The 20,831-nt window shown below is 38.7% G+C and overlaps 1 protein-coding gene across 1 annotated transcript in view; it reads left to right on the forward strand.

The window, feature by feature from the left end:
* Positions 1–13,144, forward strand: part of LOC131939021 (uncharacterized) — a 259,843-nt gene extending 246,699 nt beyond the window's left edge. The window contains exon 3 of the mRNA XM_059297272.1: positions 12,885–13,144. Coding sequence (XP_059153255.1) covers positions 12,885–13,144 — 260 coding nt within the window. The remainder of the gene's footprint in view (positions 1–12,884) is intronic.
* The last annotated feature ends 7,687 nt before the right edge of the window (positions 13,145–20,831 follow it).

Raw genomic sequence — 20,831 nt, forward strand, 5'->3', positions numbered from 1 at the left:
TAGTGGCTGTTTGTTTTGTTACTGTGATCAATGATGCTGACAAAAAAATGTGATTTATATCTTTAGCCTAATGACTAAACAATCATTTACATCTTTAGCTGAATGACAGAACAAGTGATTTACATTTTAGCTAATTAATGTTAAAACAATGTGATGTACATCTTTAGCTGAATGACAAAATAATGTGATTTGTAAACATGTGTTTGTAAATAAGTTTATGTTTGTAGAAATGGTTACTGTAGGTAAACATACTGAAGAATGACACCCATTCACTCCATGTATTTATTGTCTTAATATATTTCAATTCAACGTCCCATTGTCTTTCATCAGAGTTTCTTCCAGGCATCTCTTCGGCGGGGGTGGGGGGGAGGGGGGGAGGAGCACCCCGAAGAAATTGTATCGCCCACCCGAACGAAATGGAATACTTTTACCAGTGTCCCCCCCCCCCCCAACCCCGGAAAATGTTAACCGCCCCGCCCCCTCCCCCGAAAATATCAAGTACCCCCCCCCCCCCCCCCTCCCCGGGAGAAAAAGTCTGGAAGAAACACTGTCTATAATGTGCTGGTTTCTCAACTCTGTGTACGTGCCTGATGCACCCTGCAGTTCTTGTCTCTGTTATGTTGTTATTCCCGCACCTGCACCTCCCCCCCCCACCCTCGCCTCACACATCACCTCCCTAGCTAGACATCCCTCTCCCTCTCTGTCTAACTCCCAGCCACACTCACCCCCATCCCCGCAAGAATTAATTTCCCCTCGCGTGTCGCCATCCCCAGAACGTAACAATACATTGTTCGTAGTTTTATCGCCTCTTCCATGGATGTGGATATAACAAAAAAAAAAGATTATTAAAATTTCATATTAATGTGCGTTTCGTTCATGTCCCATATAGCCTGGTTGCATGCTCGTCCGTGTTAGATATGTAAGGACATTGTGGGTGAGAATTTCAAAGTGTTAAAAAGCGAGATTCCATCTTGTATCTAGTTTCCCATGTAGTTTTATTGCTTTTACTTAATGTAAAGTAACCTTTGACTTCCCAAACACCGCGAATATTGTTCTTTTCTATTATAGTATCTAGCAAGGAATCACAGTTTAAATGAAGGTGTTGATTTTTATTTTATTTATCATAGTAAAATAAAATTGGTATACCTGATGCTACTTACTATAACGAGTGATATATTGTGTAGCTAGAGCTACCTACTATAGCTAATGCTGCCTTAAAGGCTATTGCTATATTGTGTAGGCGGAGATAAAATTGTTTAGCTACAGCTACAAAGTATAATTATTGTTACTTTATGTAGCTAGTGCTACCCTGTATATCTAAAGCTACCACGTTCATTTAGAGCTACATTGTACAGCTAATGCTACCTTGTGTAGCTAATGCTACCTAGTATAGATATTGCTAGATTGTGTAGATAACGCTACTTTGTATAGCTAGTGCTTCATAGTATACCTAGAACAATCCTGTATTGTAAGTCCAACCTTGTTTAGCTAGTGCTTTCATGTATGCTGCATCAAACTACTTATGTTTTGCGTGTGTGCCTTTAGCTTCCTACTCCCCCCCCCCCCTCCCGCCGCTCTGAACCTCCCTGTTTTCCGGCCTTTGTAACCACCCCCACCCCCCTCGCATGCATTGCTGTGTGTGTGTGTGTTTATGTGATTGTGTGTGTGTGTGTTTATGTGAGTGGGTGTGCTCAGATCCAATTTCAACAAAAAAGAAAACTGTGTTCAAATCTTTTGAAATTTGAAATTGTATTCAAATTTGGTATCTTTTGTTTTCCTTGTTGTTTATTTTTTGGTCTCACTGTTGCAATCAAGTCAAAAATTGTGTGCGCTCAAAATCTAAACTCCCCACACCACCCCACCCCCCCCCCCCCCCCAAACCGCCCTATCACCCCTCTAAATCAATCCCCTCTGCTTCTTCCCTTTCCTAACTTTTATTTTAACTTATGCAACTTTTGTTTTACAATTATATCGGATGCATTGAATGAGCCAACAACTTGATAACAGTGTTTGTATAAATAAATATATAAATATATATATATATATATAACAAAGTATTTTTATATTTGTTTCGGAAAGTAACATGACAAAAAAGATTAAAGAGCCTGATATATTACCAACAAAATATAAATCTTTCTAGCAATTTTAAACTGTGAAGCCTACATCTCACATTTGTAAAAATTTAAAAGAATAATTTTAACTTACACATCACCCAACTGTGGTCACTTTTGAGCTAAAAGCGAGCTTTTGACTTTTTAGAGTTAATCCGCCCTGCTCACTTGTTCTGTCAGAAGTATCTAAGGTTTTATTGAGTTTTTCTTGAATGTTTGTGAGCTTTTTTTTTTTTTTCGTGAAATTCCAGTTTTTCGTCAGTTTTTTTCGTGGCGTATTTGATGGAGTTTTTTCGCTAGGTTTCAAACTGTCTTGAAAAAAATTAAAATTTAAATATTGAACGAACAGAGACAAAGTTAAATTTTTTTGTTTTTATTTGAGATTGAATTTTAAGCTGTATTTCCAAAATCTGGTTCACGGGTTGAAGGAATCGATTGATAACTTGGAGGGTATTTGTTCAAAGAGTGTTGCGGTTAATTTGATTTCGTGTTAGCCTATATTGTCGATGCACTTGATTCCAGAGTTATAATTGATATATCCAGGTGTATGGTAATTAAAAACAAGAAACTATGCTAGGTAACTATATCTTTGGAGGCTGGTCGTTATGTATATATATATATATATATATATATATATATATATATATATATATATATATATATATATATATATATATGTGTGTGTGTGTGTGTGTGTATGTATATATATATATACTTGTGTTAATGTTAGTTCTTGTTTTGGAGTTATACTTACATCCTTATATGGAATAATGTGGTTATATGATAGAGCATAAGAGTATTAAATCGTAAGTCTTGAGTTAGAATTCGGGTTGAAATCACGTTAAGGAAAGTAAACTTAAAAAAAAAAGCCTAACTAAACTAGATACATCGACGGGAGTTTTAAGTCTCAATCATGGAGATGGTTTTGTGGACGTGTCATACAAAGGACATAATGACCTTGACACTCTTGACCCCCCCCCCCCCCCTTCTTCCAAAACCATATTTTATCATAAAAGGGAAGTAACGAAAAGATTAACGAAAAAAATTATCTTTTGTTTCGGATTCAGGTTTGCCTCCCTTTATTATATTTATATATTTATTTTTTACCATTTATCCCCGGTCTGAAGAAAAGGATAAATCCAGAAATACATACTTTGTTGGCATTTGTTATTTAACATTTAGTCGTCCGCTGCACGATCAAAGTGGACTTGCTTTGCTCGAAAGTAAATAAATTTACCCCCCCCCCCCCCACCCCCTCCAAAAGAAAAATCACATACCTCATATAACATATTCTGTAATACGCCACGCAGCAAAATTCATCCAACATATTCTCTAAAGTATAACTCAACAAAGATTAGTGAACATGTTTCGTACTCTTTGACTCTTTCATCCATCAAACTTCATCCAACATATTGTGTTATACTTTATCTACCAAATCTTCAGTAACATATTCTGTAATACAACAGTAAGTTAACTTTCACTAACATATTCTGTGATTCGTCCTCTATCAAAACTTCTCTAACAAACTGTGTGATTCGCCATCTATCAAAACTTCACTAACATAGCGTATAATACTTCATCTATCAAACCCCTAGTCTTAAACCCCATATCATTATTCCAAACACGACCCCCCCCCCACCACCACCCCCTCCCATGCACGTTATCTCGATTCTTCATGAAAAAAAAAATAACAACACCTCCGTCTCAACTGCCGTATTTATTATGCAAGGATCTAGAACCTGCAGCGAATACTTTTTACAAGCGTCACGTGATTTCCATAACCCTTCCCTATATCGCTCTCTAAAAAAAAAACATCCTCTTTCATCATCCTCACACTCTTTAACCTCCAGTAATCCTCTCCTCATGACACTCCATCTTAATCTTCGCAACTTTTTTTTTAAATTCCCATCTCGTCCAATTTTGTAGGAGCAGGAAAATTTGAAAGTTTTGTCATACAACATCAGTTATCGTTATCGTCTAACAACCTTGTTTGGTGAGCGTGTAGGGGTGTGATATAACATAAACATAGAACATTTTTTACCCACCCCTGACCCGTTGTAAAGTACTATAATATTTCCTTTGACCACCTTCCCTGTCATTAATATAATTTGTTTGTTGGTTGTAATGAAGGGTAGTGGCGTGCGAAGGACTCTATCTCGGGGTGAATGTTTTCATCTATTTCTCTCTCACACACACATGCACCCACATGCACACACAAACACACAGACACAGACAGACACACACTTCCTCACACACACACACACACACACATATATATATATATATATATATATATATATATATATATATATATATGGTCAGGTCGGTTAAGCTCATTGATGTTAAACCAAAAAGTCCCGAGTTCGACCCCCCCTCCCTCCCTTCCTCCCCCGGTAGATGAGGCTCGATAACCAGGGACAGCAACTCTTGTAGGAGAGACAACTCCAAAATCAATCAACATCTGCCAAAAAAAAAAGTATTCTGAAATCCGAGTCAACGGCCTTTAGGCGCATAACAAGTTGACACGTAATACTTCATTATGTTGGAGGGATTCCCTTCCAACCCAAAAAAATTAAGAACGAAATGAGGAAGAAGAAAAACTTAGCCTTAGCTTAATTTTTTAAATGGAGTATACTGCTAATTTCTTACATCAAAGATTTGTAAAAATGAGTATATCACTAGCTCCTTAAAGATGAGTAAAATTGACTATACCTCTAGTTCATTCAACCAAAGTCTAGTAAAATAGACTATACCTCTAATTCATTGAACCAAAGTCTAGTAAAATAGTCTATACCTCTAATTCATTACACCAAAGACTAGTAAAATAGACAATACCTCTTATTCATTACACCAAAGACTAGTAAAATAGACAATACCTCTAATTCATTACACCAAAGACTAGTAAAATAGACAATACCTCTAATTCATTACACCAAAGACTAGTAAAATAGACAATACCTCTAATTCATTACACCAAAGACTAGTAAAATAGACAATACCTCTAATTCATTACACCAAAGACTAGTAAAATAGACAATACCTCTAATTCATTACACCAAAGACTAGTAAAATAGACAATACCTCTCATTCATTACACCAAAGACTAGTAAAATAGACAATACCTCTAATTCATTACACCAAAGACTAGTAAAATAGACAATACCTCTAATTCATTACACCAAAGACTAGTAAAATAGACAATACCTCTAATTCATTACACCAAAGACTAGTAAAATAGACAATACCTCTCATTCATTACACCAAAGACTAGTAAAATAGACAATACCTCTAATTCATTACACCAAAGACTAGTAAAATAGACAATACCTCTCATTCATTACACCAAAGACTAGTAAAATAGACAATACCTCTCATTCATTACACCAAAGACTAGTAAAATAGACAATACCTCTCATTCATTACACCAAAGACTAGTAAAATAGACAATACCTCTCATTCATTACACCAAAGACTAGTAAAATAGACAATACCTCTCATTTATAACCTCTATCATGTGTACACACCAAACAACTTGGTCTAAACCAATATATATATATATATATATATATATATATATATATATATATATATTCACACACGCCTCACTAATCAAAAATAAATTCTCCACATACACGACAAAAATTGATGTTTCTAACGAAGACAGATTCACACACGTTTCAAAGTTCCAGCCGATGATGAAGACGGTCTTAAGGAAACTCATGTCTCACAAAATCTTTTTTTTTTTAATTTTAGAAACGCGAGCTGTTTTTTAAAAAAAAAAGTAGCTTGCTGTTGATTGCGCTGACGTTATAGAGGAAATTAATGTAGTGTGGTGTTGCTTTTTTTTGCTTTATTAAAATATACCTCATCCCCAACCTAACCAATAAAATCCCCCTACCCCCCTTTTGTAATTTTTTTTCCTACTTAACTTTGTTGTATTTCGTGTCTCGTAATTTTAGAGAGTTAAAAAATAGCTTACACAAAATTTAAATATAAATGAAATATTAAAAAATAAATGAGTAAAAACTGACCTTAAACTAAAGCGAAAAACAAAAACATGGACCAAAAATTAATAACCAAAAAAAAAAAATCGATCAAATCATAAATGGCAAAAAAAATTCGGATAAATTTTAAACAAAAAATATTTGACAAAAAATTGATGACTAAAAATTGACAAAAAAAATTGCACACAATTTGTTTTTAAAAAATTCTAGCTAAAGTAAATGACAATTTTTTTTTTTTAAATGATGACAAAGTTTGTTATGTTCCCCAGTTCTACAATTTCGATTTTTTTTTCTCTACATTCCAAGTCACGAGAAAAAGAATGTATCTAAAAATAAGAAATATCCTGAATATGCATTGTATTCATTAGGATACACACACATACCCATACACACACACACACACACATGTAGTTAACTCATTCAAAGAGAAATTCAAACTCACGCGCGCAAATACATTTTCTCACACATTTTTACTCCCACATGCTTATGTAAAGCATTTAGACATATCTACATATCACCATCATCTCTTCCCGTTCGTGCCCAAGATACAATGAGCAGATAAAGTAGAGTTCATCTGCTTCAGAGACCTCAGGATAGCGTAGTCAGCTCTATGCCCAGCCGCCTTTCCTTTCTCTAACGAGAGTTAGGTACCCACCAGAGCTGGATGGACTCTGGGACTTGCGGATTCGAACTCGAGACTTTAGGGTCAGCAGTCTAGCGCTCTACCACTAGGCCAAGGCCGTCTCATACACGTGTAATTCACACTGCCATTACAACCCTAGTTTGCTCCCCACTCTAGTTTAGTTTATTTCACGAACTTAACATATAAAATACTTTGCCCGTAGATGTGTTCATTGTTTTTAAATTGATTTAAAATTATTACCGAAATAAATAAAAAATTACATTCGTTTCTGTTCATTAGAAAACAATTTTAATTAGTTTTCCAAATGTACGCACAGAAGACACGAAATTATCACTCAGCCTCGAATTAAAAAACAAGCTACACATGAACGTTTGTGTGAGTACACGTCTGTTGTATGTATGTAGGGTGTGTGGCCAGATATTGCTCATGGCGAGGGATTATAACCCTTGACAACCGCCCCCCCCTACACACATAAACACACACATACAAACACACATACACACTCCTACAACACTGATGGTGAAAATTAATGTTAGAAAAAAACGAACATGACCACAAGAACTGTAACCTTATCCCTGTCGTAGAATCCTGTTTCAGGGGAACAAATATGTTTACGTCCCAGAGCCACGATAATTATCTACCCTTAGCGAGTAGCTTCCCTTGACAAGAGTTGTGTAGCACACAAACCCGCAACACGCAAAACTGTTGTTTTCTCCGGAAAATGGAGAGGGATTATCGCCCTTTAATGGTAGCTTTTTTGGGTGTATAAATGATCAGGCAATGTCCAGTAGACAAGGTCTATGAGTAAATATGTGTGGACGAGGGTGCTACAATGCCCGTGGGTAGATTTGGGTGGACGAGGGTGCTAAAATGCCCGTGGGTAGGTTTGGGTGGACGAGGGTGCTACAATGCCCGTGGGTAGGTTTGGGTGGACGAGGGTGCTACAATGCCCGGGGGTAGATTTGGGTGGACGAGGGTGCTACAATGCTCCTGGGGTAGATTTGGGTGGACGAGGGTGCTACAATGCCCGTGGGTAGATTTGGGTGGACGAGGGTGCTACAATGCCCGTGGGTAGATTTGGGTGGACGAGGGTGCTACAATGCCCGGGGGTAGATTTGGGTGGACGAGGGTGCTACAATGCTCCTGGGGTAGATTTGGGTGGACGAGGGTGCTACAATGCCCGTGGGTAGATTTGGGTGGACGAGGGTGCTACAATGCCCGTGGGTAGATTTGGGTGGACGAGGGTGCTACAATGCCCGTGGGTAGATTTGGGTGGACGAGGGTGCTACAATGCCCGTGGGTAGGTTTGGGTGGACGAGGGTGCTACAATGCCCGTGGGTAGGTTTGAGTGGACGAGGGTGCTACAATGCCCGGGGGTAGATTTGGGTGGACGAGGGTGCTACAATGCCCGGGTGTAGATTTGGGTGGACGAGGGTGGTGCTACCATGCCCGTGGGTAGATTTGGGTGGACGAGGGTGCTACATAGCCCGTGGGTAGATTTGGGTGGACGAGGGTGCTACATAGCCCGTGGGTAGATTTGGGTGGACGAGGGTGCTACAGTGCCCGGGGGTAGGTTTGGGTAGACGAATGGTTCTACAATGCCCGGGGGTAGGTTTGGATGGACGAACATTCTACAATGCCCGTGGGTAGATATAGTTGAAAAAAAACTTTCCACAGTGTATATGAGCCGATAATGAGGACCTCCTTCTCAGCAGTTACATGTTAACACAACTCACATTGTTTACATTTCATACAGAGTTTCTTCAAGGCATCTCTTCGGGGATGCTCTGCACCCCCTACCCCCCCCCCCCCCATCCCCAATAAAATGTCTATCGCCCCCCCCCCCCTCCCCCAACGAAATTTCTGAATTTATACAGAAAATATATACTTTAAAAGTGCCCCCCCCCCCCGTAGTCGTCGTCGTCCCCGGAATTTGGTTCCCCCTGGAGAAAAAAGTCTGGAAGAAACACTCATTTCATACAGCCTGCTGTGTAACATTCTTTACAACACTCACCATTTCTTTCTTTTATTGATTAAATATTCAAAGCGTAACAAAGCAACATTTTGCAAAATTCCTTCTAACTTATCAATGCAGCATTATACATTTATTTTAGATTTTATAAAATCCCAACAACCTTACAGACTGAACGAGGTACTGAAACCATGTGTGTTTCGCTCACCGAATTACTTCATATAATTTTTACTGCCTTTTGTTTAAACAAGCGTAACATAATTTTATTTTATTAAAGTAAGACACAGGAAAAAAAATGGGGCTGAAAATCCCCCATGCTATCCTGGTCACTAATAACGCTATGGCACGCGATTTTCCCATCACCAGCTCAATGTGACAAGCGAATACTCCGTGTTAGGCGTGCTGGTGTGTAATTGTGTACACGCGATGTACACACAGGCTGAACGTGACGGCCATATACTACACACAAGGAGAGCAAGTGTGTACTGATTGAAACAAATCACCAACCACATTCTAACCACCCTCCATCATAACAATCAGACATACCCTCCGACCCCCTTCGTTTCTTAACCCCCCCCCCCCCCGCCCCATACTAGCCTTTTCTCACCCCCCCCCACCACACACACACACACGCACACTCCCCGCCCTTTCACTTTATCAAAACTGACAAAAAACCCTCGACTGTGTATTTTCGACATAACCATAGACTCATAAAACTCTACCACAATTCCACCAACCCCCCCCCCCTCTCTACACACACATACACCAAAACCCTCCACCCCACATAGAATTCCACCTCCGCCCTTGCGTCTAGCATTTACTCACACAAAACGACACACTTATGCGTGCACGATAATGCAGGGTCCTATTAATTAATCAGCAGCATTAGCAGCGTATATCCGTGTTAGCTTAGACTTATTTTAAGAAGAAAAAATCAAATGCGCAGCTTCAAATGCGCAGCACATTATACAGAAGAGAAAAAAAATCAAGTTAAAATAATTGCACAAGTGATCTAAACTAGCCTCAAAACTGTTGCGAAGTAGCCCTGTGTAATTAGAAACATGTCTCACGTTTAGGGTATTCCCGTTCAAGAAGGCGGGTGGGAAGGGGAGGCGGGAGAACAGTGAGGAAAGCGGGAGAGAGAGAGTAGGGGGGAAAGCAGGCCAAGGGAGCTAAATCAATTTTAAAACAATGTCTAGGATCAATAATTAAGTGGTGGCCGGCCTTTGAAAGGAAAAGAATGAAGGAAGGAGTTTAAAAAAAAACAACATGGCGGAAATTAGCGTTAGCAGACGAGAGAAGACGAGAGTGACAGACGACGGGTGAGGCAGTACGAACGGGAGTTGGGGGGGGGGGGGGGGGGGTAGTGAGAGGGGAGGTAATGAGAGGGGGGAGGTAATGATAGATATTTATATAAGTAGCGGCTGTAGGGTGTTAGCCCCGATTGTGGAGGTGTACGGGTGGGTTTAAAGGACGTGGACAAGGTTTGGCTTAAGGAGGGGGAGGGGGGGGGGGTAAATAATGTTAGTGTTTACGTTCACTTTTTGCACTGAACGTTTGTCTCGAAAATGGTGGGTTTTTTTTTTTTTTTTTTTTACATAGCATGTGAGAACTTAACACTTTACTGTCAGTGTTGTGTCCTTGAGTTTGTCTCTACTGGGTTTTTTTTACATGGAGGTTTAGTCTCTACTTGAGCACAGTAGAAAGCGAGTATATATATATATATATATATATATATATATATATATATATATATATATATATATATATATATATATATATATATATATATATATGAGAGAGAGAGTTTGTTGTCTGTGTGTCTAGGTCAGTGTGTTTGTATCTGTGTGTGTCTGTGTATCTGCTTTTGGTGGTGAGTGTGTCTGTGGACTGTGTGTCTGTTTATGTGTGTCTATGTCTGTCTGTGTGTGTGTGTGTGTGTCTACGCGAGTCACTGTGTCTGTGTTTTTCTGCGTTTGTGTCTGTTCGTGTGTTACTTTCCCATAATTATTTTTATATTGGTATAATACAATCTAGGTAAAAAAAACAGTTAAACCAGTCCATAAACCTAAAGGCAGTTTAACTAGTACATAAAGCTAACTAGCAGTCAATTTTCTCACCTGTGTGAAATTAAAGAATACAGCTTAGAATGAGATTTTAATATTTTTTTTCTACCCAGTTTGGCGCCCCCTTCGTTAGACGCCTTGGGCAGCTGCCCCACCCTCCACCCCATATTTACGCCTTTTCCCGAAACCCCTACGCTTCTAACAAACCTAAAAAATTTTCATTCTGATCCAAAATATACATAGTCCTCCTGAAACAATAAATTTTACAGTTTTAATAAAAGGGTTTATAAATTGTATAGACCGGACCACGAACCCCCCTCCAACCCACACCCCCCTCCCGGGCTATAGTGCTGACGTATATGACTTCCTACATGCACAGAGAACTTATACCTGTTCCCTTTTGCCTTAATCTTTGCCTAAGTAGGCCTATTTACTCATAGTATCAAGTTACGGTTCAATGAACACAACACACACGTCGATATTAAATTAACTTTGTTATCGGTTTTAGTAAAGTGTTTAGTGGGAGTGTGGTGTTTTGTTATGCAAATTAGTTGTTATGGTATACTAATTAGCTTGATCGTGGTATTATGATATGTTAATTTTGCTGGAACATGTTGTTTTCGTATGCAAATTGACTAAACCACGTGTTATACGTGACGATATTTTTCTTCCTTTGATTAAACCATGTGTAAAAAAAATACCAGGTATTTAGTTAGCCTTACCCCTCCCATTGGTAAGTCAATAGAAGGTAACCCAATCCCTTGTGGTAAACAAAGTCTACTTTAATCTTAACCTAAACACTGTGTTTTGTTCTAGCCAAACCTATTTCAACATAGAAGAAAACAAAGTTATGTCACTGTTTTAGACCTTGGCAGTTGGTAGGGAAGATGAAGTAGAGTTCCCCTGTTCTTGTATTTTAACAATGTGTTAGTTTTTTGCATAGCCACATTTGATTTCTCTAACGTGTGCTGGGAAACCATTAAAGCTGGGTGAACTCAGGGACTTCTTACCAACTTGAGTGACACCCAAATCGTGGATAAAATTCCCGGATATAATTGTGGACACAAATCGTGGATACAAAACGTGGATACCAATCTTGAATATACTTCGTGGATACAAATCTTGTATATAATTCGTGGATACAAATCATGGATAAAAATCATGGATATATTTTTTGGATACAAATGTTGGATATAATCCGTGGATACTAATCGTAGAAACAAATCGTTTATATAATTCGTGGATACATATGTGGATACTAATTGTGGATATACATTTTGGATACTAATATTGGATATATATCACATGGATACAAATCTTGGAAATGAATTTGGATACAAACAGTGGATAAAATTCATGGATACAAGTCTTGGATACTATTCGTGAATAGAATTTTTTATATAATTCCTGGATATTATTCGAGAACACAAATCTTGGATAAAATTCGTAGTTATAAATATGGATACAATGTGTGGATATTAATTTGAATACAATTCGTGGATATAAATTTGAATACAAATCTTGGATACTATTCGTGGATATACATCGTGGATACAAACCTAACTCACAGCATTGATAGTTTTATATATTTTGTGTTTTTTGTTGAGTGCTGAGCCAAGGTATATAACTGATAAATATACCTCTAGTGAATAAGGCGTTAGGAGTTGTTTCCCTTAGGTTTAGTTTTGGCAACAAAAAATCCCGGGTACTGTTAGGTTTTGTTTTTTTTTTAAACTAAGTGTGATAGAGCAAGGGTGTATTGTCTTAAAATCGAATGCCGTCCGCGTATGCCATAGGGTTAGTTTTTAAGTTTGAGTTAAATCAATTTTCAAGGTAGCTATTGCGTGTGAGGTTTTTTTCCCCAAAAAGCGTCTATGTATGGTCTTTTACAATCTCGAATAATTTATCCAAGTCAGAAAAACTAAATCATATTTTAAGTTGATGTTTTATTTGTGTTGCTTTTTTATTATTCAAAGCAGACGTTTCTTTACTAATATTGATTTTGATTTCAGCATAAATATAATACTGTATATTGGTATGACGGTACGGCTATCCAAATTGATACTCAACCAATCTCTCCATCCTCAGGGGGCTCCCGTCTCCGGCAAAAAGCCCGCAACATGATCGGGGCCACGGGGAGCCGCCACATCAACCAGCGGCGCCGGGCCAGCCTGGCATCCGGTACCCCCCTGCCCCTGTCCCTAGTCCACAACCTGGAGCAGGTGGCCGAGGGGGACGAGAGCAGGATGGGGGCGGTGGCCCGCAGGCGAGTCGTGGATACATCCGACCTGCGCACGTGCGCTATACTCCAGTCCAGGCTGAAGGAGCTGAAGACGTATCCGGAGTGAGTACTCATCTACTTGCTTGTTGTTGTTGTTGTGGTTTTCTTCTCTGTACCTAAGTTCTTAAGTTTATTTGATCGTGTTCAGAGTTTCTTTCAGGCATCTCTCTGCCCCCCCCCCCTGCCCACCCCACTCCCCAGCGGATTATTTCCGACTCCACACCCCCCCCCCCCTCCCACATCCTCTTGAAGTGAAAGAAAAACATAATTCATTAAGAAAATATATCCTTTAATATGCTACCATCCGACCCTGTCCATAATTTTTAAGTGACTTCCGTGCAAATTCTTTTAACCCTTCTTCTTCCCCCCTCCCAACCCCACACCCACAGCAGTAATATGACTAAAAGTAAACCCGGGCCATCTTTCCTTACTTAAAGTAACCGGGAAAATAATTTTGTGGGTACCCAGATCTAATATTACTTAGGATATGCGGGGGTAAATTTGGCTTTGGGTACCCATATGAGATGTAGTATTGTGTTGGTTTCATGAATGTAATATTATCTGGATATATCAGTGTAGTCTGTGAAAGACTTGGCACTCTACATTTAGTATATATATATATATATATATATATATATATATATATATATATATATATATATATATATATATATATATATATATATATATATGTATATATATATATATATATATATATATATAACTTTATAACGTATATGTCGACATATCGATATCAAATTTATCTCATTTTAAAAATGTCTTCCACTCACCATCCCTAACTTATTCTAATCGTCCCACAAATACCAAAGCAATGCAATCGACACACACATACACACACACACACACATACACACATCAATCATGCCCTTTATCCCATTTCTCACAAACGAAAACATAAAACTTACTTGTTATAAAGAGCAGGCAACTTTGCAATGCTTGTGAACACTAAGTATATATTCGATAACTTCCCTTTCATTGAATTTCGGCTGTCGCTACATCCTTATTTTGAACTGGATGGGAAATGCTATAAATCTATTCAATTAACCAGCAAATAATTTGGAATACCGGTAGAAATCGTTGCATCCATACAGGTCTTACGTCGTGTAATAACTTACCTATCCCGATTTTTACCCCCTGCATAGAAGATGAAACCTACCATAGCGCCCTAATTAAGATTAGCAGCCAAATCGTTATTTGCCCCTCAAATTAACATCACAATATTAACAGGCTAAAGCATCCATTACTTTAGCTTCTTCATATTACCAAAACTAAAACCAAAACATTAGCACTCCAAACATTTGCAGGATAAAATCAGCACCCGAAATTAACCCCAACAACATCACTGTTGTGACCTTCTTTTGTTGAACTTCACAAAATCTACGCAATTAAAGTCGTTTATTCAGATTATTTCTATTCACAAATTAACGTACCGTATGCTAGTCGCTATCAGTCCTAACATACTCAAATACTTTGATCTTTTCCCTTGATTTCAAAGGGTCCAAAATTCTTAAATGTAAACAATAGGCTACTGTTAGATCAAGTAGTGATTTCCCATCTTGAAATCTTAAAAAAAAATGTAGCCGGTCATTGATCAAATGTTTCTGTACATATTTTAGAGCAAAATAATTATTAATTAATCCAAAATATATCAAGAATGGACACTATATTACGGAAAAAAAATATATGATTAGCTGTGTTGAATATATAAATAAAAAAATCATTTTAGTGTATATTGTATTATTACTTTTATTCTTGAGCAAAAATTCATGAATGTTTGTTGCTTCCCTTAGATGCTCAAAATTTTGAAATGGGAAACAACTAATACAAAGAAATATTAAGTGTAAATCGATTTAATTTGCAACAACCAGCCATCGGTACCCGTTACACGTGAATTATAGGCCTGTGTATTTTAATGATATAGCACTAATGATTAGCACCCAAACATTAGCACCCTAACATTAGCACTCTAACATTAGCACTCTAACATTAGCACCTTAACATTAGCACTCTAACATTAGCACCCTAAAATTAGCACCCTAACATTAGCACCCTAACATTAGCACCCTAACATTAGCACCCTAACATTAGCACTCTAACATTAGCACCCTAACATTAGCACCCTAACTTTAGCACCCTAACTTTAGCACCCTAACTTTAGCACCCTAACTTTAGCACCCTAAAAGCACCATAACATTAGCACCCTGAAATTACTACCATATATATCATATATTTATTTCTTTTCGAATACTTGACGTTTTTAACTATACTTCACAGACAATTTTCAAGATCTAAAAAAATCTTTATCATACTTAAGAGTACAAAACTTTTTTTTTTAATTTCCATACCATTAAAAAAAATTATTTTCTCTCAAATTTAATTAGACTTTTATTCTCATTCTTCCAGAATTCTCTTTTTTTCTGAAATTAGCTGTTTCAGAAATTCATCACAAAGTCATCCAGTGTCGGATATAGCCTTCAAATGACTGCCACTAGTTCATCACATTTTTTTTTCCATTTAAAAAAAAAGTGATTTTATCTCCAACAAAGGGATATAATTGTGTTGACATTTTCACGTGTTGTTTCCCCTGAATTAGACCAATGTGTTAGGGTCTGGTTATGGGGCTGGGGGGGGGGGGGGGGGGGAGGGGGAGGAAATCGATAGCCACAACCAGCGGGTTTGGTTACAAACGTCTAGCTGGAGGCTGGTGTGTTTGTCGGTTTGTGGGTTTGTGGGTCTGTGTGTTTGTCGGTCTGTGTGTTTGTCGGTCTGTGTGTTTGTGGGTTTGGTGGACGGCTGGTAGTGTTTGTAGGTTTGTTTTGTTTAGGTGTGTTTGTATGTGTTTGTATGTTTGCCTGGAGGTGTGATTGAGTGTGCTTGTAGGTTTGTTTTGGATGCACTGGTTGCGTTTGTAGTTATGTGTTTATGTGTGTATTTTGCATGTGTGTGTGTGCTTGTTTTCATGTGTGTTTGAAATTGTGTTTACAGGTTTGTATACATGTGTGGTAGTATGGTATGTTTGTTTCAATGTGTAGTGGCAGATTTGTTTAGGTGTGTGTTTGCATGTGTTTGTAGGTTTTATTTGTATGTTTGTTTGGATATGCATTTTCGTGTGTTTGGTGGTTTGTTTGGAGGCATGTTTATGAGGATGTTTTTGTAGGTGTTTAGAGTTTGTTTGTGTTTATGATTGTGTTTGTTTGCACATTGTTTGTGTTTGTTTGTTTGTTTGAAGGCACAGACGGTGATTTTTGTAAATATTTGTGTACGTGTGTTTTGGGAAATATTGATTTCGTATTCACAAGCGTTGCAGAATGTGCGTTTGAATGCGTTGTTCATTTTGTGTTTGTATATGCTTTCATGTGTATGGTTGTATGAGTGTTTTATATGCGTGTATATGTGTTTCATATATGTTTGTATATGTGTTTTATATGCGTGTATATGTGTTTCATATGTATGTTTGTATATATGTTTTATATGCCTGTACATGTTTTTTATATGTGTGTTTATATGTGTTTCATATGCGTGTATATGTGTTTCATATGTGTCTATGTATATGTATTTTTAATGCATATATATATATTATGTATTTCATATGTGTGTTTGCACGTGTGGTTTGTGATATGAACAAGGGGGTGGAGAGTAGAGGCAGTGGAAGATCACTCACAAATCACACATACAGCACCCATATCTAACACTAAATTACACACAATTGATCTAACAGCTAAAAATAAAACTGCTGAATCGTCAATGTTTTTCTATACAACCCACCCAAAGCCTACACTACAAGACTGACCAACCAGAGACCATAATATACCTGATACTTTTGTTTACATTTTAATTTACTCGACATTTGAGTTTTGTTTTTGTTTTTTTTTATTAAGGAAAAAAAATGTTCTGTATAAAATGTCACTGGTGATGTGTTTCGCGGGTGTTTGCAAATACAAGATGTATTCTCCTGGTCACTCGAATATTGAGGGTGGTGCCTCCTCGTGTATTGGGGTGTTTCTCATGTATGGGGGGGGGGCTCTCATGTATTGGGGGGGGGGGGGGGGAACATCCTCATGTATTGGGGGGGGAGACCTACTCGTGTACTGGGGGGGGGGGGGTTCTCATGTATTGAGGGGGAAACCTCCTCGTGTATTTGGTGGGGAACCTTCTCGTGTACTGGGGGGGGGTTCTCATGTATTGGGGGGGGGGGGGGGAACCTCCTCATGTATTGGGGGGAGACCTACTCGTGTACTGGGGGGGGGGGGGTTCTCATGTATTGAGGGGGGGTACCTCCTCATGTATTGGGGGGGGAGACATACTCGTGTAATGAGGGGGGGGGTTCTCATGTATTGGGGGGGAACCTCCTCATGTATTGGGGGGGACACCACCTCCCACTCTCTCCTCCACCCATATTTGACCCACAGAAAGAAACGTATACTTGTATATTTGTTCTCTAACCAGTTAACACATATAGCCCCTTACCCCTATCATCCCCCACTCTCCCTTCCCTGATGTCGTAATTCACTTGATTGATTCGCTCTATAACACAATCAGATACTAAACCTCAGTCCTCTTCTTTCTTTACCCCCGGGGGTTGTGTTACCCGACCCCCATCTAGCCATTCCTTCTACCCCACCCCGCTACTTTTTAAACCGTCCATGAGATGTATGAAGAATATCAGGAGAGCGGTATCGTGTTTTGCCGTCATGAACTTACTGACGTCATTCTAAGCCATAAATAGCACTGCTTGTGTGTGTGTGAACGTGGTGTGTGAAAGTGCACGTCGGCTGGTGTGTATTTGTGTGTGTTTGTAAGCATGTGTTTGTGCCTGGGTGTGCGTGTGTGTGTGTGACTGTGTGTGTCCTTGTGTGTGTCTGTGTGTGCGTGTGTTTGTCTGTGTGTATCTGTTTGCGTGTGTGTGTCTGTGTGTGTCTGTGTATGTGCTTGTGTGTCTGTGTGTGTGTCTGCGTGTGTATGTCTGTGTGTGTCTGCGTGTGTGTGTGTCTGTGTGTGTGTCTGTGTGTGTGTGTCTGTCTGTCTGTGTCTGTGTGTGTGTCTCTTTGTGTATGTGTGTGGTCAGTGTGTGTGTCTGTATATGTCTGTGTATGCGTGTGTGTCTGTGTGTGTGTGTCTGTATATGTCTGTGTGTGTGTGTGTCTGTCTGTGTGTGTGTGTGTGTGTGAAATGGAGAAAATAAGGCTCAAGACAGAAGCCGTATAAAAAAGGATTTATGAGAAAATGAGAGGGGGGGGGGGGGTTATCGGAAGGGGTCCGTCGTGCCCAGTCCTAGCATATAACCGAGTTTTTTTTAATGAGGTCAGGTCGTGAATATATAGATCTAGTTGTTATGTGCAGGCCAACTTTTAAGCTTACAAAATTAAGCTCCGTTAGCTCGCGTTGAATTGTACATTTTTCTATGACCCGTACATTTTTTTCTTGACTCAAATGTTAATTTAAGCTCAGACATTAAGCTCCGTTTACTCGCGTTAATTGTACATTTTTTTCCCTCGACTCTACAGTCTTCAAGATTAAAGTTATTTTAAGCTCATTACATTAAGCACCGTCAGTTCGCATTGATTTCAACCATCTTTGGGGGGTCGTCCTTAAATGACGTCACACTCCTAGGGAGGGTGGGGGATGGAAATTTGTGACGATGTGTGGGGAGTGGAGGGGGGGGGGTGACCACATGGTTTTACTTTTTATTTTAAAAATGTGATGTTACATTCTGAACTTCAGCCATTATTTCGTGTTTGTATTGGACTGTTTCAATAATTTGCAATAGAAATGGATGACTGTAACTTAATGCTGTCCTCGGTAAATATTTCAGAAAGAAATCCATGTTTTAAAAACAAAAACAAAAAATGCAATTTTGAGTGGGGGGGGGGGGGGAGGGACAAGATTGATATGTGGACGTCATTTTAGGGGGGGGGGTCTTACTTTATGGTTGGGAACGAAACTGAATTTATAGAGAAAAATATATACTTTTACCAGTGTCCACCCCCTTTCCCCCCCCCCTCACACTGGTTGGGAAATACAGAACTGTATCTTGGTATTTTTTCCCGTCGTCAAGGTTAGGGTTAGAGATCAAGTTGAAGGTCAAAGCTAGGCTAGGGTTAGGGTTTGTTTTTCACGGCTATGATTAGTTCTAGGAATTTTTGTTAACTTAGCGACAGCAACACACACACACAAACACACAAAACACACAAACACACAAACACACACACATACAAACACACACACACATACTTATGCACTACATGAGAATGAAACCAAATTTTTAAAATATTTTTTACTATAACATCTCCACCAAGGACCCTGCGAAAATTTTGAAATCTGCAATGAAAGTCTGTCGCACTGCGATACGTTATTCAAACAAATTTAATGTTGACAAAGGATTCTAATCTTTTAAATACTTAAATGTATGTGCTTTGATTTATTTAAAGGAGAGTCTGTGCAAGAAAACAATGTTTCATTACTAGGACGATTTACGATTGATCTGGGATGCATAATCGCAGTGTTATTCCACTTTTCATTCTAGCAACAGAGGCGTAGCGAGTGGGGGGAGGGGCGGGGGGTGCGGGCCGTACCGGGTGACACCATTTAGGGGGGGTGACACCAAGGCAAAAAATAGCAAAATATATACAGAAAAAATGATAATTTCACTTAATTAAATAATTAATTAGATTGCTTTAAATAGTCTGTTAAGAGCAAAGTGGACGAATCCCGACACGGGTGGAGGGGGGGGGGGGGGTGACACCATCAGGTATCACATCGGGTGACACCCGACCTCGGTACGCCATTGTCTAGCAACCCTATTTTTTCCTCTCTTTTTTTCGTTCTTATTACCATGTAATTTCGGACGAGATTTCCATCAACATAATACATATTACGTGTCTTCATGTTATGTTCCTTATGGACCGATGACTCACATTTCAGCCTGCTGTTCTGTATGGATTTATCTTCCAATGCTGAAGTTGTTTGATTTGGTCTTTTTTTTTTCCCTAGATGAGTTGTGTTTCATTGTTAACTAACCTCGTCTGTCCGGGGTTTGAACTCGGGACGTCTGGAGTAAACACACGCGCTTCTGTCCGACCATGTCGTTCACGCAAGCTCATTAATTATGTAATTATTGATAGTCGTTAAAAAAAGATGACAGTTACTCCCCGTTTTGATGGGTTTAAGTAGGGGGGTGGGAGAGGAAGGGTTCGAATGTTGTTTTTATTAATTGAAAATTAAAATTAGAAAATATGCAAAAAGAATTTTTAAATTATTTTTTTTTATTTAATTGCGGGAGGTTAATTTTTAAATATAAGTTTGAATTGTTTTTTGGGATGGGGTTTAGGAGGAAGTGGTTTAGGCTGTTTTTTTTTTGTGACTTAAGTGTCAATTTGCTGCTAGAGGAGGGGGTTAAGAAAAATGGTGTGTGGGGGGTGACGTCTGTCTGTACAAATGACCAAAATAGCTTGACGTGGTTTACGGATGACCCCAAACTGACCTCAACTCATCAGAATGAGTCAATTTTTATTTTTTATTTTTTTTATTCCTTTCCTCCCAGCTCATTTTAATTTGAAAGTTGCTGCAAATTGGCAACCTTTTTAAACATTTCAACAAATTACTGATAGCTGACGTATTTCCGTTTTATTGGGTTGTTTTTTTTTTTTCGTCATTGTTGACAAAAGTGACCGCGTGAAGCCGACGATGTTTCCATGGTGACGTAAAAAGCTGAGGGGTTTTGTTTTGTTTTTTCT

This window comes from Physella acuta, unplaced genomic scaffold, assembly GCF_028476545.2.
Source record: "Physella acuta isolate Inbredline_101_S28 unplaced genomic scaffold, ASM2847654v3 ptg000263l, whole genome shotgun sequence".
NCBI lineage: Eukaryota > Metazoa > Mollusca > Gastropoda > Physidae > Physella > Physella acuta.